General features: G+C 39.1%; 1 protein-coding gene across 5 annotated transcripts in view; it reads right to left on the bottom strand.

Moving 5' to 3' along the window:
* The window catches only part of lama5 (laminin, alpha 5), an 88,785-nt gene that overhangs the window by 50,467 nt on the left and 12,702 nt on the right, over positions 1-25,616 (bottom strand). For 4 of the 5 annotated variants that reach the window (XR_013282232.1, XM_077512149.1, XM_077512150.1 and 1 more), the window contains exons 4-23: positions 22,560-22,677; positions 21,382-21,500; positions 19,142-19,312; positions 15,343-15,440; positions 13,616-13,731; positions 12,058-12,176; positions 11,898-11,988; positions 9,806-9,940; positions 9,668-9,730; positions 8,736-8,876; positions 8,376-8,513; positions 8,133-8,267; positions 5,739-5,873; positions 5,490-5,627; positions 2,685-2,737; positions 1,656-1,743; positions 1,506-1,558; positions 1,306-1,411; positions 1,097-1,196; positions 856-1,012 (exon numbers count right to left, since the gene is read on the bottom strand). Coding sequence is in view for 4 of the 5 variants with exons in the window: in XM_077512149.1 (XP_077368275.1) it covers positions 856-1,012; positions 1,097-1,196; positions 1,306-1,411; positions 1,506-1,558; positions 1,656-1,743; positions 2,685-2,737; positions 5,490-5,627; positions 5,739-5,873; positions 8,133-8,267; positions 8,376-8,513; positions 8,736-8,876; positions 9,668-9,730; positions 9,806-9,940; positions 11,898-11,988; positions 12,058-12,176; positions 13,616-13,731; positions 15,343-15,440; positions 19,142-19,312; positions 21,382-21,500; positions 22,560-22,677 (2,274 nt within the window). In the remaining variant the exon portion in view is untranslated. The remainder of the gene's footprint in view (positions 1-855; positions 1,013-1,096; positions 1,197-1,305; positions 1,412-1,505; positions 1,559-1,655; positions 1,744-2,684; positions 2,738-5,489; positions 5,628-5,738; positions 5,874-8,132; positions 8,268-8,375; positions 8,514-8,735; positions 8,877-9,667; positions 9,731-9,805; positions 9,941-11,897; positions 11,989-12,057; positions 12,177-13,615; positions 13,732-15,342; positions 15,441-19,141; positions 19,313-21,381; positions 21,501-22,559; positions 22,678-25,616) is intronic. The other variant, XM_077512147.1, reaches the window with a different exon arrangement.

Below are 25,616 nucleotides of genomic sequence, written 5' to 3'. Positions count from 1 at the left end.
TTACCGCCAGGCTAACCAGGATGTTTGAACAACAAAGCATGTTTTGTATTTAAATATACAGTGGATGTAAATCATAACGTTGTGTATTTAGCTTTACAGTTAACTCCAACTGCGGTGTCATTAAACAGCTTAAAGGACGCTTACGGACAACAGAATAACCAAAACAACATACGCTACACACTTGCTAGTTGCTAACTTACTTTTTTAGTTTGGCAATTTGATTGATCTTTTTTCTTTTTTTTTCTTTTTATCCCCTATTATTTATTTAACTGTTTTAATCTATATTGTTTTGTAACTTTGTTTTTATTTATTTATTTGTTCTATCGTGTTTAACTGTTTTCTTTTAGTGTTTACATGTTTTTATTTGGTAGTTATTAATCTTTTAGCTCCAGTGTTTCCTCATGGGGGAGCCTCCACAGTGAGAGGGATGGCTGGTCTTCATCCATCTCACTGTGGATGAACTCCTCCAGGGTGCCTTTCCTTACAGGGTACTTCTGTGCCCCGCCATGTTGTGGTTTTCATGTGTTTGTTGGGTTTTGGGTGTGTCTGTGGGTACGATCATGGGGATGTGGTAGGGGGGGCGGGACTTTTTCCTTTTTCTTTTTTTTTATTGTATTATGGATGTCCATCACTTTGAGTTGCATTTTGAATGTATGAAAGGTGCTATATAAATAAAGTTGATTGATTGATTGATTGATAATGCTACGCAAGCAAAATGGTGCATTCAGGGTACATTCACAACATCAGAAACTTTCAAAGTAACTAAAGACAAACACAGCAGGGTGATATTAACACGTGTCAAGCAGGCAATGGTGAAGAGGCGGGCTAGAGAGAACACAACTTCCCAATCCTGACCTGGATGGCGGACATTTGAGCATAACCCCTCCAGCTGAAGCCAGGCAATTCGGCAGGGTCATAGCCAAAGCGCACCGGCCGCCCATCCAACGTGCTGCCCTCTTCCGCCTCGAACTTGAGGTAGTGAAGGTCAGGAAAATAATGATTCACAGCGGCTCTGCACACAAGCGAGGCTGCTGTTCCGTGCTGCGCTGTGATTTGTGAAGTTTGCGTTTGCGAGCTGAAGTGGTTTTGGACTCACGAGTCGCACTTGGGTCCGTGCACATTTGGTCTACATTGACAGCCGCCGCTCCGCTCGTCACAGGCTTGACCCTCAGAGCCACCGATATCACACTGGCACCCTGCATGTAAGGAGGAAAAAATACAATCAAATCATGAAGAAGCATTACAAAACAGGAAATAAGTACAACGTCAACAGCCGCTCTGAAGCGGGAGAACACAATGACTCACCCTGACAGCCAAAGTAGCTGTGCTGCTGCAAGTTGTAGAAGCCATCTTTGCAGGTGTCACAGGTGCTGCTGCAGGAGTTTGGCTTACAGTGACACTGGCCGCTGTCCTGCCGTTGCACAATTAAGAAATTGGCCAACACATCCAGAAAAATGTCGCACAGAAATAACGGCAACCGTGCAGCGATCGCGTGACTTCCTCACCTGCGCGCATTCGGCGACACCGCTCAGCGCTCCGGCAACGTTACACTCACACTCTGCAAAGGAAGCCATGCATGAGCAAAGACGAGCACGTACGCATTCGTCAGGCAACGAGTGGGACTTGAGGCCTTCCATTAAGATGTAAAGACTTACGCGTGCAGCCATCGAGAAGGTTCCAATGCAGAGGTTTACAACGGTCACAGGCCACGCCCTCGACGCCGTCACGACACTCACAATGGCCCTTGTGGGGATGAATTTCAGGAGAAGGAGCCGGTCAGCTTTCACCAAAAAAAGTCAAACATTTTCAAGTGCAAACTGTGACTGATGGGATCAATGCCTTGATTATACTGTCCTGCTATGGGAGGAGACCGGACGTCCGACTTCCGGACTTCCGTTGCTTGCACTTCCACCCTTCTGCCCCTCGGTTGCGCATTCCCGTCGAGGGTCACGAGCGTCTCGTGTGTTTGTCTAAGTTCTCCGAAGTTTTTCAGAGAGCTGAGGCACCCCGCGCGCTAAATCGACAAATTGATTTATTTTCACATTGATATCTTTTGGGATCTATTTTGCACTGTGAATGAGGCCATCGGCGGAAGGATGCATGAAAAGAAGGGCGGAACTTCTGCCATCAAGTTGAAAGCGTGCATGTTCAGTGAGCATGTGTCCTCTTGTGTTTTTTTTTCTTTTTTGCTTGTTTTAGAGCTTAACGAGCCACTTCAAGTTAATTGTTTGATTGACACTAATATGCAAAGAAGACGTGATCAGCGAGGGGAGGGAGAGAGAGAGCGAGAGGGGACGGTGACGTTCAACGAGGAAGGAACTTTGATTTCCGAGGAGCGCACGTCAACGAGACTGGACGGACAATGAGACGGAGCCTGATGTGTTTGATGGAGTTGCCCAGTTTGTTTTGGATCCAGAAGACGAGGACTTTGAGGGATTTGTGATTGATCAAAAGCAACGTGAGTACATTTGTTATTGCTCTCTGCCTTTTTAAAGACTAGCGCTAGCATGTGCTAGCGTATGTTTTAGCATACTGCTAATGGCATGCTAGCATGTGTAGCGTCGCTGGGAGCTTGGAGGCGCTCCCAGCATGCTTTGTGGCACTGGCGATTGAAAGGGAGTTTAAGAATAATCATTTACGAAACAAGTCTTAATTGCAATGTTACGAGAACCTTAAAAACTCACCACTGGAGGAGGAACAACGTAATGAACGGACCCAGCAGGATGACACGTGCCAGCTGGAAACACACACGCACACGCTTCATGAGTCATCGTTTTTAATCATACAGACGAGTTTCATACTGTCATAGCAGACTTCACTCATTTTTATTATGTTTTTTTTTGGACATGTGTTATAAAAAGGACTACTGTGGTAACAGAAGAAAATGACCATAGAAAGTTAGTGTGACTTAACTGGTACTTTTTGTCTATAAGAGCGTATGAATGTTATGATTGTTGGTGATGATGGACAGTAGTCATGTGTTGACTCAGGAAAAAAAAAATAAAAAAATCAGTTACTGCAATTTAGTTTTTATAGCAAATTTGTGGGAGGCTTAAAATTATTTGTAGTTTTTATTTATTTATTTTTGATTTTTTTGGAAATAAAAAATTTGTCTCATGCAAATAAATTATTTGTCTCATGCAAGATCACAATAAGCATTGTACCAAACAAATGTAGTAGGGATGTTAACGATATCCAAGCATCACGATACGATGTTATCACGATATGAAGGCCACGATATGATAATTATCACGATATTGTGGGGGTGTTGGCGATATTTAAAAAAGATCACAATATTGTAAAAAAGAGAGCTCATACAAAAAAAAAGCACAATATTGTGCTTTTGTACATAATAGCAACGCATATAAACCACCTACAATCTCCAATAACAATATTGAGGCACTTACTTGTTAATGCAAGCACACGTTGATCGCTTCGCAAGCAAATTCGGTTCCCCTTCATCTGACAATTAGCATCGATTTTAAACATAGAAGGGCCAAAACATCCCTAATGAAAATTAAATTGCCCTAATAAACTAGCCACTAGATGGTGCTAGAACTGCGCAAATGGAAATCCACCTGACTTTTTTTAACAGATGTGTTCCTTTTAAATATTGTGAACATGACGACGACGATATTGTGGCAGTTTTAATATCACAATATCATGACATTGCCCTTATCGTTACATCGCTAAGTAGTAGTAGTTTAACTTTTTGCCTATAAGTACACGATGCACTGGAACTGCCACACAAGCTGGCGAGGCCTCCTCACGCACACGTCACTCATCTGGTGGGGCTCCTTCAGGCGTCGGGTCCACCAACGACCAACTCAGGAGCCGCGACAGCAGATTCCAGCTGCTTGTCGTCACTTTGCGCGGTAAAGAAGAAATTGGACGAAACTGTGCTAAGAGCGGAACATGGCTGTGAATTTAGGTACAGCAATTTTATGTGTCTGGCGGAAACATGGCTTAAAGATCACCGCGAGACCCCAAGCCAATGTCGGGCTATATCACGCTCAGTGCGGGCAAAACAAGGTCACTGCACACAAATCCATCATCGTAAGGTTGTGTGTGAACAGATGGGCCACACAATGGAGCATACAAGTGCATGTGTGCACACCTGACTATAACATAATAAGCCTTATCTATCTTTTGGACCTTCTAATCCTCCGTGTGGGCTCGGACAGATCATCGTCCGTCATCCTCGCATGCAGGCCTGGGACCGACAAAGGCGGGTGAAGCAGGATTTTTCCCCGTTGGCCGCCAGGGGGCGCTTGTTTATTTCGGCCCGCAAGTTGGTTTCAAAGGCAGCAATTGAAGTGCTTTTTGGTAGAAACCTAGCCAGAGTGACGAACTTGGAGTGGCCTGTATCTCCCGACTTGGTCAGCTTGAATTATGGACCTTTTGGCCGCTTATTTTGTGCAGAATGGATCATACGCATTTTTGAAGCAAGTCTCTCTCTCTGTCTGTCTGTCTGCGTTCAGCTCTTCTGATGTGCAATTATGTACAGCAGGGGTGTCAAACTCATAGCGTAGCTCAAGGGCCACATGGAAGGAAATATATTACCAAGCAGACCGGATCAATAAAATCATGGTATATAATAGGGGTGTGAATTGCCTCGTACCTGACGATTCGATTCGTATCACGATTCACAGGTCACGATTCGATTCGATGCCGATTAATCCCGATACGAATTTATAAGTCGATTGTTGCGATTTTTTTTCATTCAAATTTAGAAAATACTAATCAGTAAGCTTGTAGAGTGTAAGATTTATATGAAAATGTATTATTTATTTATCTGAAATTTCAGTCTTATAGAGGTTGTAATCTGTTTCATGTTAGAACAGCATTAAAATAAAATATGAAGGCTTAATGTTCCGTTCATATAACATTCTTCCATGCTCAAGGTGTGAATCCTAACCCGAAGTCAGACGTTTTGTTGAATATTTTTCCATTAAAAATGGAAGTTTAAAAATCGATTCACACACACACAAAAAAAAAGGCAATGATGATAAGACGTTGAATCGGTAAGACTACCGAATGAACAATTCTGAGCTCTTAAAAAAAATAAAAAAAATAAAAAAATCGATTTTTTTTTTTATTGAATCGATTCGAGAATCGCGCGATGTAGTATCGCGATATATCGCCGAATCGATTTTTTTAACACCCCTAGTATATAACTTAAAAACAGTTGGTGTCAATTATGCACAGATTTTTGCTTTTTTTTTTTTTTTTTTTTTTTTTGGTGGTATCGTAATCGAATCGAATCGTGAGACAGTCAAAGGCCCTAATTTCTACCATGTGTTTCTGTTCTTTTGGGGGTGACAGGACATGGCAAGAGCTTTGCGTAAAAACTTGGAATTTCATGGATGTTGAATATTTTCCATGACAGTGCAAGTCATTAGAAAGATGGACAGTGTGTTGTGTTGTCTTTTTTTTTTTTTTTTTTTTTGTGTACGTGTTATTTGTATACGTGCGCGTATGAGTTTTACCTTGACAGTTTGGGAAGCCGTAGGTGTCGCGAACACAGCTGTCACAGCGCAGGCCATGTACATTGCGCAGACACACACACTGAGCGGTCACCTGATCGCAGCTGCTGTAGCGAGAACCTTCCTTGGAACACTGGCACGCTGCAAAACACGCACACACACACGCACCCGCAGCCCATACACGCAAAGGTGAAAGTCTTCCTTCCGTTTCAAAAATGAATACATGCATAAATTTCAAAAAGGAGCACTCACGTGTGCAGCTGGGGTAGCCGTAGTGACCGGGCGCACACTGGTCGCACGAGGCGCCGCTGTAGTTCGGTCGGCAGTGGCACTGACCTGACGCCGAGCAGCTGCTATCGTATGAGGTGTGGGGGTCGCACGTGCACACTGCAACGACGGTTGAACGCTTGATTTCGACACCTCAAGACGGAGCTCTCAACATCATTGTTTGTAGTCCAGAGGTGTCCAAACTACGGCCCGGGGGCCATTTGTGGCCCGCCGTCCATTTTTTTTTAGTGGCCCGGAGACATATGCTAAAAATGGCATTTGACTCAGTTCAAATAAAATAAAAACAAAAAGGTTTGGAGATGGTCAAAGTAAGAAGGGAGGGTGTCGAAAAACAGGTGCCATTAAAGGTTATTTTAGTTAAATAAAACTAGTTAAAAAAAAACAACAACTAAAATTCAAAAAACAGTATTGTTACCGAAATAAAATAAAAACGAAAACTAGGTGAAACTACATTTTATGTTTACAAAACTAACTAAAACTAACTATAATTATAGCAAAAATGTCCTTCGTTTTAGTCTTTGATAATTAATTTAATGCATGAGTCTTTGGGGATGATTTTAAATGCGATTTTTAGTAGAATTATTTTGATATAAACCGGAATAATGACTTTTGAAAGTATGTCACACAGAAGTGACGTCATCTAGCAGCAGCCAATAGAAAAGCACCAAAAGATGACGTCGCTCCCATGCTGTTTTTTAAATATTGCGCACAATACTACACATAAAAAAAACTAAAACTAATAATGAAACTAACAAACTAAACTAAACTAAAACTAAGCATTTTTTTTTTAAAGAACTAAACTTATAAAAAAAACAGAACCACCCTGAAAACTAATAAAAACTAACTAAAATGAAAAATTCCCAAACTATAATAACCCGACTGCCATATTACAAACAAATTGGTTTATATACTGTAGCATTTTTCTAAATATGCTAAAGCACAAATAAATTATTTGTACAATTTTTCGGACTAAACACAATTTCTCTTCATAACATGATGTGGCCCTTGCGTCCTTCTGATTTTCTGGATGTGGCCCTCAAATGAAAACGTTTGGACACCCTTGTTGTAGTCCATGTCCTCGGGCCAAGTTCTAGACAGCTGCTCTTGTCCTCGGTCTATATTCCTCGGCCCATGTAAGGTCCATGCTAGCTTTGCATCCTCGGTCATTGACTGGGATTTAAGTCTCAGGTCCAAGTCTTGGGTTCATGCCAATGCCCTTGGTCCATGGACTAAGTACTATGTCAATGTCCACAAACTACATCCTAGGTCCAAGTCCAATGTCTGTGTCCCAGGCCTGAGTCTGTTACCCATACCCATTTTGTCTCTATCCTAGGTCTAAGTCCCACGTCCATATTTGAGGCCTATATTCTAGGAGTGTGCCAAAAAAAAGAGAAAGAAAATCATTTCTCATTTACTATGATTCAGAATCGATATAAAATGTCCCAAAATCATATTTTTTTTATCATCTTAATGTTGTTTGTGTGTGCCTTTATTCGGAGCACTGTTCATGTTGTACACGATTTGGCCACTTAGGGGCAGTGTTGGTTCTGCGCGCTCTGATACACTTAAGTTGTAGCCACATTAGAGAGTAGAAGAAAAAAAGTCACAATCAAGTTATGCCAATAAAAATTGTTTTTTTCTCAACGTAGGAAGAGCATATGCTGTTTAGTAATGTTAAGATGCTTCTCTGTGTACATTCCTGAAGTGTTTTTGTCTGATCTGTATAGCCGTTCTTTTTAGTGATAAAAGTGCTGCGAGTAGCACGCTAATTAGCATTAGTGGGTCAATGGCGCTTTCCATTGTGTGTTAGCCTTGAGCTAGCGACGTTCGGGAAACAAGCTAAACAAAAGTGTGATTGCGTTTCAGTGTTTACTGTGTGTAATTTTCTTTGTTTTGTGTGTTTAGATTACAGTTAACCTCAACTGGAGTGTAATAAACGGCTTTAGACTGTAACAATATTATTGGTAGTTTGGATATCGAAACACATTACAGGAAGTGAGGTAGACCAAGCGTGTTGTATGAGCCAGGAATAAAGGCACTTTCCTTACAATTCAAAACTTAACAAATGTGTTGTTTTTATCCCAAAAAAAAGTCTTTTTTTGTCTCCATTTGCTATTCTGTCTTGCAAACCAGACTGGAATAGATCATAATGATTCTTTGCACATCTATAAATTGAAGCAGACAATCAAATCATTTTGAATCAAAAATCGATACTGAATCGAATCGCAGACCAGAATTGATCAGAATTGAATCGAATCGTGAGAGAGCCAAGATTCCCACCCAAACTATATTCTGGGCCCAAAGCCCTTGGTCCAGACATGATAGCATGCGTGCATGTTGACGCACTGTGCAGTATACCTTGACAGTTCGGGTAAGAGTGGAATCCAGATCGGCACCGTTCACACCGGGGACCCTGGAATTCTGCTTTGCACAGACAGCGACCGGCTGGGTCGCACACTTCGGGCAGCGAGCCCACAGAACTGCAACCGCACACTGCGGATACAGCAACGCAACGCAACACAACACAACACGTGTGTGATGTCATCACAACGAATCTAAGAATTGGTCGCGATCAGAACATTTGAACGTAAGACCACTCACATTGACAGAGCGGATAGTTGAAGTAACCCGGTGCGCATTGATCACAATGGTAACCATGGAAACCACTGCGACACACACCGCGACCCGTTAGCGTGTCACAGGAACCATCCAGGCAACCCGGACCTGCACACTGACACGCTGCGCACGCACACGCACAAACACACACGCAAACATGGAAGCAGCAAAATGGTGTGAAGCGACTTGCAAGCACAATAACCGGCAGCCGGTGTTTGGGTGAGCATGGTAACTAAATTGAGTGCTGTTGCACTGTATTTTTGCTAACGTAAGCATTTTGCGACCATGTCGAGTTATAAACGTGTGAGCCAATGCGCCGGGCAAAGGCGTCAACAAGGTTCCCACCCTGGCAGTTGAGTCCGTGGAAGCCCGGCGCACACGTGTCACAGTGGTCGCCAGTGAAGCCGGTCTTGCACATGCACATTCGGCTTTGCGGGTCGGGTCTGCACGAGTTGTCGATCGTGCCGGCCGCGCTGCACTCGCAGTCTGAGCACAAAACAGAAGCTTTGGTTCAAACTCCAAATACATTACGATTTTTTTGGAAGAAACCAGTGGGGGCTGAATTGAGGTTTTGTCACACACACAAGACGAAAAAATCAAAAGACTTTTTTTGTTTTTGGTCCCCCAACATGTAACACAGAACAAGTGTCATACGGGCCTGGGGAACACAAAGTGTTATTTTTACTAATTAAAAGTTATTGCCCTCAACGTTACATTTCAGGGATAAATGGGTCAATGAACTCCAAGAAGAAAGTTGAGTTGAGTATATTATCTAAACATCTATCTACAGTAGGGGTGTAAAAAAAAAAAAATCGATTCGGCAATATATCGCGATATTACATCGCGCAATTCTCGAATCGATTCAATAGACGGCCGAATCGATTTTTAAATATCCATTTTTGATGGGAAAATAGTCACCAAAACGTCTTAGGGTTCACACCTTAAGCATGGAAGAATGTTATATTAATGAAACATTATGCCTTAATATTTTATTTTAATGCTGTTCAAACATGAAACAGATTACAACCTTTATAAGATTGAAGTTTCAGATAAATAAATGATACATTTTCATACAAATCTTACACTGTACAAATTTACTGATTAGGATTTCTAAACTTTAAAAAAAAAAAAAAAAATCGTAACAATCGACTTATAAAATCGGTATTGAATCGAATCGTGACCTATGAATCACGATACGAATCGAATCGTCAGGTACTAGGCAATTCACACCCCTAATATACAGGTATATATATATTTTTTATGAACAAAATACTTACTAATGATCTCTCCGGCTGGTTTGGCCTCGCCATTGTTGTTGCTGGGATACGCGGGGAAAGCTGCTTGAGGTAGACAGACGGGCAGAGATGAGTCATTGATGGCAAACATCCAAGCCAAAATCGCCAAGACAGACTTACGGTGACACTCTGGGAAGTTGACGAAGCCATCAGCGCACGTGTCGCAGTCGTTGCCGGCGTAGTTTTCCTTACAGAAGCAACGTCCAGTCATCTCCTCACACGTCCCATCCGTGAACGGAGACACGCAGTCACAGGCTGACAAGTGCACATACATGCACACATATAACAAACAAACAAACAAACAAACGCAGAGAGATGGAATCGATACCGTTGTGCTTACATACACAAGGGTATGTCAACGTATGAGTAGCGATTAGGGGTGTAAAAAAAAAAAACGATTCGGCGATATATCGCGATACTACATCGCGCGATCTCGAATCGATTCAATAATCGGCAGAATCGTTTTTTTTTTGTGTTTTTTTTTTTTTGTGTTTTTTTTAGGATTCACACCTTGAGCATGGAAGAATGTTATATGAACGGAACATTAAGCCTTAATATTTTATTTTAATGCTGTTCAAACATGAAACAGATTACAACCTCTATAAGACTGAAATTTCAGATAAATAAATAATACATTTTCATATAAATCTTACACTCTACAAGCTTACTGATTAGTATTTTCTAAATTTGAATGAAAAAAAATCGCAACAATCGACTTATAAATTCGTATCGGGATTAATCGGTATCGAATCGAAACGAGACCTGTGAATCGTGATACGAATCGAATTGTCAGGTACGAGGCAATTCACACCCCTAGTAGCGATGTAACGATATCCAAATATCACGATACGATATTATCACGATATTGTGAGGAGGTTGGCAATATTTAACTCTTTGACCGCCAAAAACGTTTAATAACGATTAGTAAAATCACGATGCATGCCGCTATAAATGTTAAATGATGTCAACTATGTTTTTTTTTGTTTGTTTGTTTGTTTGTTTTGTTTTTTTCAATGGGCAGTCCACCGTCTGAGTGCAGCACGCGCTGCCTGGTCAATGAGTTGTGGAATCAAAAACACTCACTATCTATGGACAGCAGACGGCAGCATTGTATCTCTTTTAAATGCGCTCTTTGCGGATGAAATTACAATGAAACATGATGATTTTCATGTATTATTATTATTATTATTATTATTATTAATTCAGTCTCTGGTGTAATAACCTTATTTATTGATTGATTGATTGTTTTATTTTATTATCTGTTCTTATTGCTGGTGGAAATGTAAATTTCCCAGAGGGAGCCTTCCCAAAGGGATCAATAAAGTCAAGTCGAAATATGATGAAATTGAACGTTTTCAAGGATGATGTAAATGATCAAAGCCTTTGTCATAATAAAGTTGTTGTTGTTTTTTCGATAACGTGTGGCAGTAAAAGAGCTAAAAAAAAAAGGTGACAATATTGTAAAAAAAAAAAAAGAGCTCACACTAAAAAAAAAAAAAAAAAAAAAAAAAAAGCACAATATTGTGCTTTTGTACATAACAGCAATGCATATAAACTACCTTCAATCTCTAATAACACTTAATATTGAGGGACTTACTCACTAATGCAAGCCCGCATGGAGTTCCTCCACGTATTGACACGCTTCACAAGCATATTACAATCCCCTTCATCTGACAATTATAGAAGGGCCAAAACATACCGAATGTAAATTGAACTGCACTAAAAAACTAGCCACCAGAGGGTGCTAGAACTGCACAAGTGGATATCAACCTGACCTTTTTAACAGATGTGTAGCGTTTAAATATCGTGAACATGACGACGACGATATTGTGGCGGTTTTAATATCACGATATCGCCATATGGCCGGTATCGTTACACCCCTACTTATGAGTGCGCTGTATGGTGAGAAGAAGATTTCAAGCGATACAAGACTTATAACTCATTTTCCAGTCTTGGATTAGGCATTGTGTAAAAAGAATAAAAGTGCAAATATGTCTGGCATCTTATTCCCTGAATTTTCTTGTAAACCGATTAAGTATCAAAATAAGAACATAGTCATACAAGGCAAAGTGTTGCCGTGTTTCAGTTGCATTCGTGTTATATTTTTGACCATTATTTTACCGATCCGGCCCACTTAGTAATATATTTCCTTCCATGCGGCCCCTGAGCTAATATGAGTTTGCCAGCCCTGCGTTAGGACCCGGTGACTTACGTGTGCAGGCTAGCGGCGAATCGAGGGGCGTGTCTGGCGCTTTGTAGTAGCCCGGGGCGCAGCGCTCACAGTTGACGCCAGCGGTGTGATGCTGTGAGAGAACCCACGTTGGAAACGAAAACAAAGAGAAAAACGCGCCGCGCATGAACGCATTGCCTACCTGACAATTGAGGCAGACTCCGCCTCCCCGGTGCTTTCCACGCACATCGAGGCTGCCGCGCCGCTCGGCCACGTCGGCGTCATAAAAGCAGTCAAACGAGTGGCGGTGACAGTTGCATGCTGGGAAGATTGAAAACGGATTTTATTTTTATTTTTTTTATTTTTTTTTTTTAACTTTTTATTTTACCATTTTTCAGCATACAAAATGAAAATCACACAAATGAACAAGCAGACTTGCAAAGAACAATCAACATTGCAAGGGATTACCAAATACAAAAATAACAACAACAAAAAAAAAACAAAAAAAAAAAGGGAGAAGAGGTCCCAAACAATACAAAAAAATGCCTCAACCAAAAATAAAATACCTCAAATGACACGGATTTTAAACGATAACAACTTCATCAATCAGTGTGCATGCACAATCCTGGTGGAAACGAGTAAAATGAACGTTGCGCTTTTTTAATTTTTTTAAGACGTTACAACGAATAGTGTTAAGCTTTGTTTACAAATGTTTAAAAAGTGACTTCAAACATCGACAGATTAATTTGTATACTTGGAAGCAAAACAAGAACTACACTTGAGAAACTCTTGTTACTCTTTTTTTTGTACATGTGTGCTCAAAAGTGTCTGAAGAAAATGGTTGTCAGCGGTTATCCTTAATATGTCAACATGGTGGGATATTAGGGGTGTTAAAAAAATCGATTGGGCAATATATCGCGATACTACAGCACGCAATTCTCGAATCGATTCAATAGGCAGCGAATCGATTTTTTAACATCCATTTTTGATGTAAAAATATGCAACAAAACTAACTTTCACACCTTAAGCATGGAAGAATGTTTTATTAATGGAACGTTAAGGCTTAATATTTTATTTCAATGCTGTTCAAACATGAAAAATGTTACAACCTAAATGTATAAATGTAAATAATACATTTTCATACAAATCTTACAGTGTACATGTATAAGTTTACTGAATGGTATTTTCTAAATTGAGTAAAAAAAAACAAAAAAAACATAACAATCGACTTGTAAATTCATATCAGGATTAATCGGTATCGAATCGAATCGTGACCTACGAATCGTGATACGGATCGAATCGTCGGGTACGAGGCAATTCACACCCCTATGAGATATAGTAACAGACATTTACAAAATGGACGGATTAACAACATTTGTAAATCAGAACCATGGTTGGTTTGAGAAATGTTGGGAAAATGGTTACGGTACATTAAAATTAAAAAAAATAAATAAAAAAAGCCCAATTTAATTCTAAATTAGGATCATTTGGAAAATATTGATGATCACTCCCTGATGTTCATGATGAAGTTTTTATTAGTAGTTGTTGTTGTTTTATTTTTATTTTTAGATGGGACTTATTTGTTTTTCTGGAAAGATGAATGATGACATGCATATCTTTGTATGTGTGAATTGTACACATCTGTTAATTAAAGTCTGAAAAGTTATAAATAAAGAATTTAAAAAAAAAAAAAAGTGTCAGACGTTGGACTCAAAAATCCCACGTCGAGAAAGCAAGAATATATAAAGCGCAACACTCACGTTCACACTCATTGGCACTGAAAGTGGTGGCCGGTTTCCATGGCAACTGGTGGTATCCGGGGCAACACTGGTCACATGATTCACCGCAGGTGTTGTGCTGACAGTCGCACTGCAGCCTGCGTGCGCACGCACACACACACACACACACACCTCACCTTTGACATTCCCGTGAGTTTGCTGCTCGCAGGTTTAATAGCACTTTTGTTTGAAAAGGAAATTCCTTTGAATCACTTCCTACGTTACGTGCATTGTCTCAGCCTAAAAACTGCTCCGCCCATCCAACTTGCACACACACCCAAAAAAACATTTTGCTCATGACGAACACACGTGTGAGTGTTGGTGCTGGTAAAATGGAGGTGGCAACATCCAACAGGCAAGTTTTGACCCCATCATATCAATTGGGTGCAATTCAGCAATTATTAATTCATTAAACGCAAATGACTTTTGTTTTTTTATCTAAAGTCCCGTCGGGGTGTTTTTTTAAAGCGCAATTTACCACCAACTGGCGTCACGCCGCTCATTTTGGAACAAACAGGCGTAGGAAATGCCGAGCAATGACCTCATCACTGACCTGCGCAGCCTTCAATGTAACCATCCGCGGTTGCGTTCAAGGCTCAAGTGCACTCGAAAAAAATTAATATGAGATTAATATGCGTTTATACGTGATTAATGCGACATTTTTCTGTGATTAATTAATCTATTAACGCTTTAACTTTGACAGCCCTAGTTTAGGCCTAATAATTGTACAAATAATTGATTTGTGCTTTTGCATATTTAGAAAAATACTACAGTATATAAACCAATTAATTTCTAATATGGCATTAGGTTATTATAGTTTTGGAATTTGCCATTTTTGTTAGTTTTTATTAGTTTTCAGGGTGGTTCTGTTAGTTTTTATTAGTTTAGTTCTTTAAAAAAATGTTTCGTTTTTGTTTAATTTGTTAGTTTCAGTATTAGTATTAGTTTTTTTTTTTATGTGTATTACTTGTGCGCAATATTTAAAAAACAGCATGGGAGCGACGTCATCTTTTGGTGCTTTTCTATTGGCTGCTGCTCGATGACGTCACTTCTGTGTGACATACTTTCAAACGTCATTATTCAGGTTTATATCAAAATAAATCTACTAAAAAACACATTTAAAATCATCCCCAAAGGCTCATGCATTAAATTAATTACCAAAGACTAAAACAAAGGACATTTTTCTGTAATTATAGTTAGTTTTAGTTGATTTTGTGAACATAAAATGTAGTTTCAGTTAGTTTTCGTTTTTTAAAAAGCATTTTCGGTTTTATTTTATTCCGGTGACAATATTTTTTCTTAATTTTAGTCTTAGTTTTTCCATTAGTTTTAGTTAACTAAAATAACCTTTAATGGCACCTGTTTTTAAATAGCCCTCCTTCTTACTTTGACCATCTCCAAACATTTTCATTTTTATTTGATTTGAACTGAGTCAAATGCCATTTGTAGCATATGTCGCGGGCCACTAAAAAAAATGGCCGGCGGGCCGCAAATGGCCCCCGGGCCGTAGTTTGGACACCGCTGCTCTATACAGACAGACAGACAGAAGTGTGCGTGCGTGTTGTGGGTGATTCCCACCCCTGTGGTGAATAGTGTTTAATTAAATATAATTGAGTGTTGAATTATTATCCCCAATAAAGGCCTTCGCTCCAAAAAACGCTTGCCGAGAGTTCAGTTTGATTTTCAATGTGTGCGTTTTGCTCACTTACTTGTAAGGGTCGTTGAGGTCCTGAGCGCGACATGCTTCAGCGTGTCCGTTGCACACGCAGCGTCCACCGATACTGATGTCCTTAATACTGTAGTAGTACTGCACTCGTGGGCAGACACACACAAGCACACGCAAACACGCACAAATGCACGCACACGCACACACACACACGCACACACATCGGGTGAGAACCGACGATCCATTACAAAGCTACATTCAAGTTGGAACCAGTGGTAGGTCGGGATGTAACGATAAGCGCAATATCGGGATATTAAAACAGCCACAAGATATCGTTGTCGTCATGTCACGATATTAAAAGCAGCACATCTGTTAAAAAGGTTGGTTTCCATTTGTGCAGTTCTAGCACCCTCTCGTGGCTAGTTTTTTTTTTAGTGCAGTTTAATTTTCATTAGGGATGTTTTGGCCCTTCTATGTTTCAAATTGATGCTAATGTTCAGATGAAGGGGACGTCATATGCTTGTGAAGCGAGTCAATATGTGAAGGAACTCAATGTGGGCTTGCATTAGCGATTAAATGCCTCAATATTAAGTGTTATTAGAGATTGAAGGTAGTTTATATGTATTGCTGTTATGTACAAGAGCACAATATTGCGTTTTTTTTTTAGTATGAGCTCTTTTTTTTTTTACAATATTGTCACCTTTTTTAAATATCGCCAACCTCCCCACAATATCGTGATAATTATCGTATCGTGAGCTTCATATCGTGATAATATGACATCGGGATATTTGGATATCGTTACATCCCTCGTGGTAGGTCTAGAGATCAATCTTAATGGGTGTGGCATATCGTCGTCGCCATGTTCAGAATATTTAAATGCAACAAATCTGTTAAAAAAAAAAAAAAAAAAAGTCAGGTTGATTTTTCTTCTGTGTAGTTCTACCACCCTCTGGTGGCTAGTTTTTTAGTGCAATTTAATTTTCATGAGGGATGTTTTGGCCCTTCTATGTTTAAAATCGACATTAATTGTCAGATGAAAGGGAACCTAATATGCATGTGAAGCAAGTCATTATGTGGAGGAACTCAATGTGTGCGTGCATTAACATGACATAATAATAATAATAATAATAATAATAATAATAACATTGATGTTATGTAGAAAAGCACATTATTGTGCTTTTTTTTTAGTCTGAACTCATTTTTTTTTATTTATAATATTGTGACCTTTTTTAAATATCGCTAACCTCCCCACAATATCGTGATAATTATCGTATCGTGACATCTGGATATCGTTATATCCCTAAACCTTACCAACACCATAAAAACAAGCAAGTCCACAACAGTAGCTTATTATATAAATGTTATTTATAGACTGGGTTGTGGAAATTTGGGGTATTTGTCTCCAATGCTTTTCATCTATGGTTCAAAATGAAGATGAAAAAAGGGGCATAAGGTCCAAGCAAAAATGACAATGCAGCAGACACTGAGGCAGAGCCAGAGAGTGGCGAGAGAAGCAAGTTGAGAGTGCCACAAAAAAAAAAGAGCCAGAGGACTGGTGAGGTACTTGTGTTCAGTGACAAAGAGCAGGAAAGAGAAACAGACCCTCGGAGTGAGAGCTGAGAGTGTGAACCAGGGTGCTAAACAGAGAAAATACAGGAACGATACGACGCGCATCCACAAGCACTGCACCATCAGGTTTGTCGTGTGTGAGTGCATTATTTCTTATTCTATATACACATTGAAACTAGTGTAAATTGACTAGTGACTGATCGGCTGGACGATTTATCGGCCCCGATTTCCTTTATTTTGTGAGAACGGTGATCGGCCGATCCCTTCAAAATTAACCTAATCTTTTCCACCAATCTCATCTCCCTCCTCAGAGGTCTGAAAAAGTCAGCCACTGTCCTCTTCTGCCGAGATGACTAAAAGGATTTTCATTTTTATTTTAAGAGAACAAATTCATGTGCAGTTAAAGCAACCCATTTGTATTATTTTGCCGATATTGTTCCGTGTTTTCCAATAAAATAAGATTGGAACACTGAATGTATACGCTTCTTGTTATGGGAAAAAAAAATACAAAATCGGCATCGGCAAAAATGGGGATCGGCAGGTCAGACTTTTTAAAAGATCGGTGATCGGCCGGAAAATTGTGATCGGTGCACCTCTAAAAAATGCAAAAAAAGTTTGCAGAGCTCAGAGCCCTAATTGTCTATATTCCGCATTTCCGGAATGTATTCGGGCCCCAAACCATTCAGTGACCACAAGCGGAACTTTAAAGCTAAAATTGAATTTGGAATCACAACTGCACACTCCCTTCTCACGTACACACGACGTCACATCTGCAGACAGAGGGCGGCTGTCATGACTTGAGTCATGCAGGAGTAATATTTGGGTCTTGTCTCATGTTTGGGGTTTGCCCGTGCGCCAGAGTTCATGACCTGTTATGTGGATGGATGGATGGATAGATGGATGGATGGAATTGCCTATCAATTATTCCATCGATTAATTGACTAATAGCCCCGCCCCAAAATAAAAAAATAAAAATTACCAGATTTTTTTTTTAATTAAAAAATAATAATAATAAGGTTATGTCCACTAAGGTTGAACTCGAGTTGAATTTGAATTTGCATGCACACAAAAAAGTTGACTCAGGAAGAATGCCAAATGAATAATACTGAGCTCCCAGTAAAAAAGAAAGAAAAAAAAAATAGATTAAAATTTGCTCTAAACTCCATTTGATTTTAAGAAATGGCTGAGTTGATTAAAATAAAATTCTCGCCAATCTTGGCTAAGTAGTGGAGGTTTGAGATGGGTGCTAAATTTGCTAACACTGAAGGATCCATGCTTTTAAAATCAAATGAAAATGTACTGAATGTTTGTAAAGCACCAAGTGCACTCCGTTCAGGTTGGGGGGGGGTTATTATTAGCAGCTTGAGCAAGGAAGCCAAGACTTCCTTCTCCTCAACCACCAAGGGTCCAATTTGGACTGGTTACGAGTAAGCCGCAGGACACGTATTAACAATTACAGGCTTCGCACTGTCACGTGTTTGTTTCGCCACTCATCCGTCCATTTTCATCTGTTTATCTGGTGTTAAATTAGTTATTTTAACATTTTAAAAAGGTGCAAAAGTATCAATTTAAACACCTCAAAAATTAGTATTAATAATCTTTTTTTTTTTTTACGATTATGCTGATTTTGTAATTGTGAAGTGCAATAATTGAAATCGTAATTGAATTTCGATTAATTGCACAGCGCGAGTTGATGCGCGATGGAGCAGCTCGGGCAGGGTATTGCCGCCAACCTCACGATACGATACGTATCACGATACAGGGGCCACGATACGATACGTATTGCGATACATATGTATCCCACATGAGAGACGTGCCATGTTAAGTTTATAAGTAAATAAATGTTGATATTCTTCCTCTGCTTTCATTTTTCTTAGCAAGACACAGTGTCCAATCACTGGTGAGCTATTTTTGCATTAATTGAAGGCAATTAACTTCAAAGACGCTGCTGGTTTTGATTTTTTAGGTACAATGCAAGCTGCAATGGCAAACGTTAACTGCCTATTTAAAGTTAACAAGCAATATCGATTCTGACGCCTGCGAATCGATACGTGTATTGTGATGAGGCCCGCAACGATATATTGCCGTATCGATTTTTTGAGCACACCCCGAGGAGCAGCTTTTTTTTTTGTGAGCAAGAGACTTTGATTGGGATCTTGCGCGACTGCTGTGGTGGGCGCGCTCGAGTGCATCCGTGTATAACGTTGAAGGAGAAGAACCGGCAGGCAAACGTGCAGACTGGTGCGAGCCGCCAGCGACTTCGGTGTCCGTACCCGTCGTGTGACAGTGGGATCTCGCAGGGCCTTCCCCATCAAGTGTCCGAGGAGCGTGTTGGTGCGCAGGAAGCGCAGGCGGATGTTGGTGGCCTTGGTGAAGTCGCGCAGCAGGGGGGAGTAGGAGAAGTTCATCGCTCCCGGACGCCCATTCACCAGTGACACCACAATCTGCAAAGGAATTGAAAAGGAACAAAATCATTCAGTCATTAGAAGAAAATAAAGCAAAAATATGCAAGTCATCTGGTGAAAAAAATACTCTCCCGTTAGATTCGTGCTCCAATCACTAGCGGGGAAATAGTCCAACACAAATACATAAGCACATCAAATACCAGAAAAACGAGTAAGAAACGTTAAGTTCTGGAAAATGGAAAAGACGACCATTGCTGTGTGCCACTTTGAGGCGTTCTAAAAGCGAAATCCACTTGAGGTCCGATCGCTTGTTGTTAATACTGTTAAGCTTTAATGCAGCTTTTCTTTAATACGTCAAATACAATTATGATTTAAGCTATCAAGGATCTCGCAGTAATATGTGTGATGTGAATTCTCAGTTTGGGCAGAGGTGAATTTTGCTCAGCTCTTTTATCCGGGTGGCTACAAATACATGGCTGTCATATTCATTTTGGATATCAAAGCATTACGCGCAAAAAGCGGATTACGCTATTAAAGCTACTAGATCTGATGCAAAGTGACACAAAGCAAAGCTTATTTGAAATACAGTCAAATCTCGGTTTTCCAACATAATCCGTTCCAGAAGGCTGTTCCAAAAACGATTTGTTCGAAATCCAAAACAATTTTTCCCATTATAATGAATGTAAACAATTTTAATCCGTTCCACGTCTTTAAAAAAAAAACTTTTTCCAAGTTTTTTTTGTTTTGTTTTACTATTTTACACCATAAACTGCACTGTATACTGTTTACCATAAATAGAAAAGTGTAGAAATACAGTTTTATTTAGATATCCTATCTAAAATGATAAAAAAAACAAAAAAAATGCAAACATTTATTTCTTAAATTCAATAGTTCGGTGCACTACTTTCCTCTTTTCTTCACCAGCTTTACCACTTGCACTTGCTTTCTTTGGACCCATGATTAGGGGCTAATACACAATGCAAAACTAAAAAAAAAAGATTTGCGTAAATAACAATGAACAGGTTTCCTCCAAACGAACTTTGAACACGAATGTGCTATGGAGGAAGCATTCGAGTTAGCTCGGCTCCCGAGTGCGTTGCGTTCAGGTACGCTCAGCTTTTTTCAGTTTGGTTGAGAGACGAATTTTTGGACGAGTTCTGAGACGAAGAATTCTCAAATTTCCTGGTTGAAAACCGATTTGGTTGAGAATAGAAACATTCGAAAACCGAGGTTTGACTGTATCCACTTTTTTTTCTGGAACTTTAGTATCCCTCCCACTCCCACATTCTAGTTATTAATTTTTCTGGTAGTTGAAGCACAATTTTTTAGTTTTCAGCCATTTTCCCACTCTTTTGAAAGCCGGTCGTGGGGTTTGTGCACATAGTTGCTATCGCTGAAAAAATATTGGACTCTTGCGCTGTGATCGCCGACCCTATTATATTGTTTTAATATAATTGCAAAAAAATAGACCCTCATCTGCAGCTATTTATGGCCCTGGTCACTAATTGTGGAAATCGGGTTCAATTAACTCATTTGCTCCCAATAACGTGTAAATACGTTTTTTTTATGTTTTAAGTGTCCCAAAGACACGTTTTTTTGTTTTTTTTTTGGTTTTTTATGCTAGAGCATACAGAAGGCTTTGATGCAGCCTCTCAACTGCAAAGAACGGTTGCAGAAATGGTAGTTATTACACAAACGGCCAGCAGGTGGCAGCAGAGCAAAGGTTCAGAACGATCAACCAGGGCCATCTAGAAAAAAAGCTCAATTGCTTACAATTTTAAATAGATTTGTGAAAACTGATTAAACTTAGCTCTCTTCTAATGCTAATTGCTGCAAAACGGAAACAGATAGAAACATACTTTTTTTTTTTCCTGATGAAAGAAGAGACTTTAATCTTTCTTTTGATAGGTTCCATGCTTTTATAGCAAATAGAACACAATATTCTGTGGGACTTGCAAAATCAGTCAAAATCCAGTAAAACAGCCGCGAGCGAACGGGATTGCGAAATGTGAAAATGGCGGCCAGTGAATGAGTTAACAATTTGTCTTGGTGGAATTTCTTGCTTGATATGAATAATATTCAATGATATCAGTAAACAAATATGTCACCTCTCCATTTTCCAAAGGAACAATTCGGGAATATTCCGTTGTGCAAATGATGTCGTCATCGTTGTAGATCCTCTCGATGGTTTTCTGTCCGAAGCGCTCAATGCAGTCTCGCTTGGAGGCTACGCACGCACGCACGCACGCACACACAGTGCAAAGAAAGAGAGGTAAACAACAAGAATCAAAATCCAAAGTCCGCAAATCTGCGTTTATGTGTTTGATTCATTTTGTGTGTACAGTGTTGTTAACAACCCTGCTAAATTTGAATAATTTTTTTTTTTTTTTTAAATCACAACTATCTATCCATCCATGATCCACCGCTTATCCGGAGTCACATCGCTGAGGCAGCAGCTTTAGCAAGGGAAGCCCAGAGTTCTTACTGCCAGCAATGTGGACCAAACTCTTGACACCGGTCATACATGGACAGAACTATGGAGGACCGAAACTGCCAAAATTCAAAATAAATAAATGACTAAATAAATAAATAAATGTCTAAAAGTGAAAATAAAAATGAATATAAAAAAATATATAATTCCAAAATTATATCTAAAAAAAATAAATATAAATGGAAATAAATCCGTTTTTATTTATTGAGACATTTAATTCGGCATTTATTTTTCTATTTTATCGTTTATTTAGACATTTATTTAGTCATTTATTTACGTCTTTCATCATTTATTTATTTAGTCATTATATGGGCTGTTCTGTATGGAGGACCAAAACTGCCAAAATTAGAAATGACTAAATAAATAAATAAATGTGTAAAAGTGAAAATAAAAATGAATATAAAAAAAAATATATAATTCGAAAATTCTATCTAAAAAAATAAATATAAATGGAAATAAATCGTTTTTATTTTCACTTTTAGTCATTTATTTATTTAGACATTTATTTATTTATCTATTTATTTAGTCATTTATTTATCTATTTATTTAGTCATTTATTTAGACATTTATTTCATCATTTATTTATTTAGTCATTTATTTAGCCATTTATTTATTTTGAATTTTGGCAGTTTTGGGCCATACTGCCAAGTCGAAATGTTATTCAAATGAGGGGGCGGTTGGTTGGACACCACCTATAGAAGGATTACAACTCCTTCAAAATAAAGGTGCTCATTTTGGCTGATCAAAAAAAAAAAAAAAAAATGTCAGTGAAGTTCTGACAGCATTAATACTCACAGGAGAAATACTGCCATGGCTGGTACGTCTGCCCGAAGTCCACTGACCTTTCCAGAACCCACAGGTCTGGACGTGGAGAGTTGGCGAACTTGATGAGGACGTAGGCCACGTGGAACAGCTGCGCGCACACGCACGCACGCATCAATAATAACATCATCATCGGTGACATCATCCTCATTCTATTAAGTTTGCTAACAGGCTGCAGATGTTCCGCACATCGTCGTCGTTGCTAATATGTCATCGAGCAGATCACGTGACCCAACAAGCAATATGCATCCCGTGTTAAAAGAAACATTTCCTTTCTTAGTCACGTCAACGTGTCCACCGAATGTGTCCCTTGGTCAGATTAGTCAAGTCAAGTCATCCGTATTTATATAGCGCTTTCAAACAGGACGAGGGCTGGATTATCGATTCAGATTTCCAAAATCGATTTGATTCGATTCAGAAGGCCTCGATTCGATTCACGTTGATTTTAGATTCAGTTAAGGATTTCATGCAGTACCAATTTTACTTGTACATGGAAGACATTCTCAGAAGTACCAATACTGCAAATAGTAGAAACTTCTTACTTTAGTAAAAATATGAATATTTACATTTATAGTTGAATCGTTACTTTAATCATGTATGTTTTATTCAGAATCAGAATTGTATTGCCATGTAAGAGATTAAATTTCACCTTACTAAGAATTTGTCTCGGTAACTGACTGGTGCATACATGGGACATGCAAGCATCAAAATGACAAAAACAACATTTAGGTAAAAGATTAAAAAGAAAAAGTTAAATAAATAGAAGAAAATAAACTAAAATCTAAATACCTCAATTACATTGGCTAACATACATTTGTAAAATATGTCATTAAATATATGATTGCACAGATCATGAATGTTTATATGGATAATATAAAATATAGAAGGAAACAGTGCAAAAAGTCAACACGTATTTCATAATAAGAGCATGATAGTACAGTGACTAAAGTAGACAGTTGGGGCGGGGATATTATAATGTAATTTGAGTCATTTCTCCAATACTGTTAGGAACAGTTAAGGGTGGAACTTAACACTTTTTTATTCATTCAGCCCTGAGGCCAGTGGCGCAGTACCCATCCCTATATTGTGTTAGTCACTTCTCCTTTGGGTGTAGAAGTGAAACGATTAATTGCTTACTCGTCAACTGATTATTTATCAAATTAATAATATTTTTTGATAATCGATTAACCATTGAGATTTTTTTCCCCCTTTTTTTTCACCATTTTTCCGGAATTTCAGATTATCACCAGAAAATATCAGACTGATCATCTTTGTGTTGAATCAAAATAAAACATTTGCTTTTCTTTATAATACAATAATCCAGATTATTGTCCATTTTCTGATATGTTCCGGACGAACAGAGTAACTGAATCATAAATAATGTATGATTGTGTTTTTTTCTTACTACAGTGTCAATTTGAAATACTATCCTGTTTTTAATAAAGGCATGGAAACTAAAATCTTTTTTCTAATCCAATCCCTCGATTAATCGACAAAATAATCAAGAGATTAATCGCTAATTAAATACCTGATATCAGTGTAGTAGAGGGGCAAATATTAGACCGAGCATATTGTTGTAGATCTACTTGAGAGACAAGTCCCGCCCCCTCCAGTGCTCCTTTGTGTCTTTCTTGTCTTATCTCCATGGTTACTTGAGGCAACAGGAATGTGCTGCCACCAAGGAATGTCCACAAACCACAATCATTAAACCAGCCAGGGGCCGTTATCTCGCTCGCGCGCGCTCAGAGACAGAGAGAAGACTTCCACCTGTAGTAAAACATTCCACGTTGGAAAGCAGCTTGGACTCGTCGTCGTTACTTGCCGTTGGAAATCATCAAGTTTCCGTAGTTGCATACGCTATAGATTTTTTTATGTTTCGGATACTCTTAAGTGTCATAGATATGATAGGTATGCAAACACTATGTATGGAAACTTGTGTCCCACCCTGTCATGTAAACATTAGGGATGTAACGATATCCAAACATCACGATACGATATTATCACGATATGAAGTTCACGATACGATAATTATCACGATATTGTGGGGAGGATGGCGATATTTAAAAAAAGATCACAATATTGAAAAAAAAAAGAAAGCTCCTACTAAAAAAAAGCACAATATTGTGCTTTTGTACATAACAGCAATGCATATAAACCACCTACAATCTCTAATAGCAATATTGAGGCACTTACTTGCTAATGCAAGCACATATTGATCGCTTCACAACCAAATTCGGTTCCCCTTCATCTGACAATTAGCATCGATTTTAAACATAGAAGGCCAAAACATCCCTAATGAAAATTAAATTGCACTAATAAAATAGCCACTAGAGGGTGCTAGAACTGCACAAATGGAAATCACCCTGACTTTTTTTTTTTTTTTTTTTTAACAAATGTGTTCCTTTTAAATATTGTGAACATGAGGACGACAATATTGTGGCAATTCTAATATCACTATATCACGATATTGCCCTTATCGTGACATATACAGAACATTAGTTGGGGGGGAAAAAGTAAGTAGACTGGTGGACAAAAGGTAGAAACAGACGGCTCATTGTTGGACCAAGAATGGATCAAGATTGGTACACACAGGTGTAAAATGGATAGAATAGAATTTATGTATTATTTGTTCCAACATCGTGGGTGAACAAAGGGTAGAATCAGGTGGACGATGGTTGGATGATTAGATAGTATATGATCGGATATGTGACTGACTGGGTCGAAAAAAAAATGCTTAGGCTTGAACTAGACGGTCTCACGTCGCAGTTTTCACGTCAAAATGTGGATTTTGCGAGGCAAATGGCGAGCAAAACTGTAAGTGGGCACACCATGTTTACGCAGGGATTATATGCCACGACGCATTTGGTTGCCAGCCGATCGCAGGGCACACAGAGACGAACAACCATCCACACTCACAAGCACACCTAAGGGACAATTCCGAGCGCCCGATCAACCTGCCATGCATGTCTTTTGGAATGTGGGAGGAGACCGGAGTACCCGGAGAAGACCCACGCGGGCACGGGGAGAACA

The sequence above is a fragment of the Festucalex cinctus genome, chromosome 2 (assembly GCF_051991245.1).
Source record: "Festucalex cinctus isolate MCC-2025b chromosome 2, RoL_Fcin_1.0, whole genome shotgun sequence".
NCBI lineage: Eukaryota > Metazoa > Chordata > Actinopteri > Syngnathiformes > Syngnathidae > Festucalex > Festucalex cinctus.
This window is presented reverse-complemented; position numbering and strand designations above follow the sequence as displayed.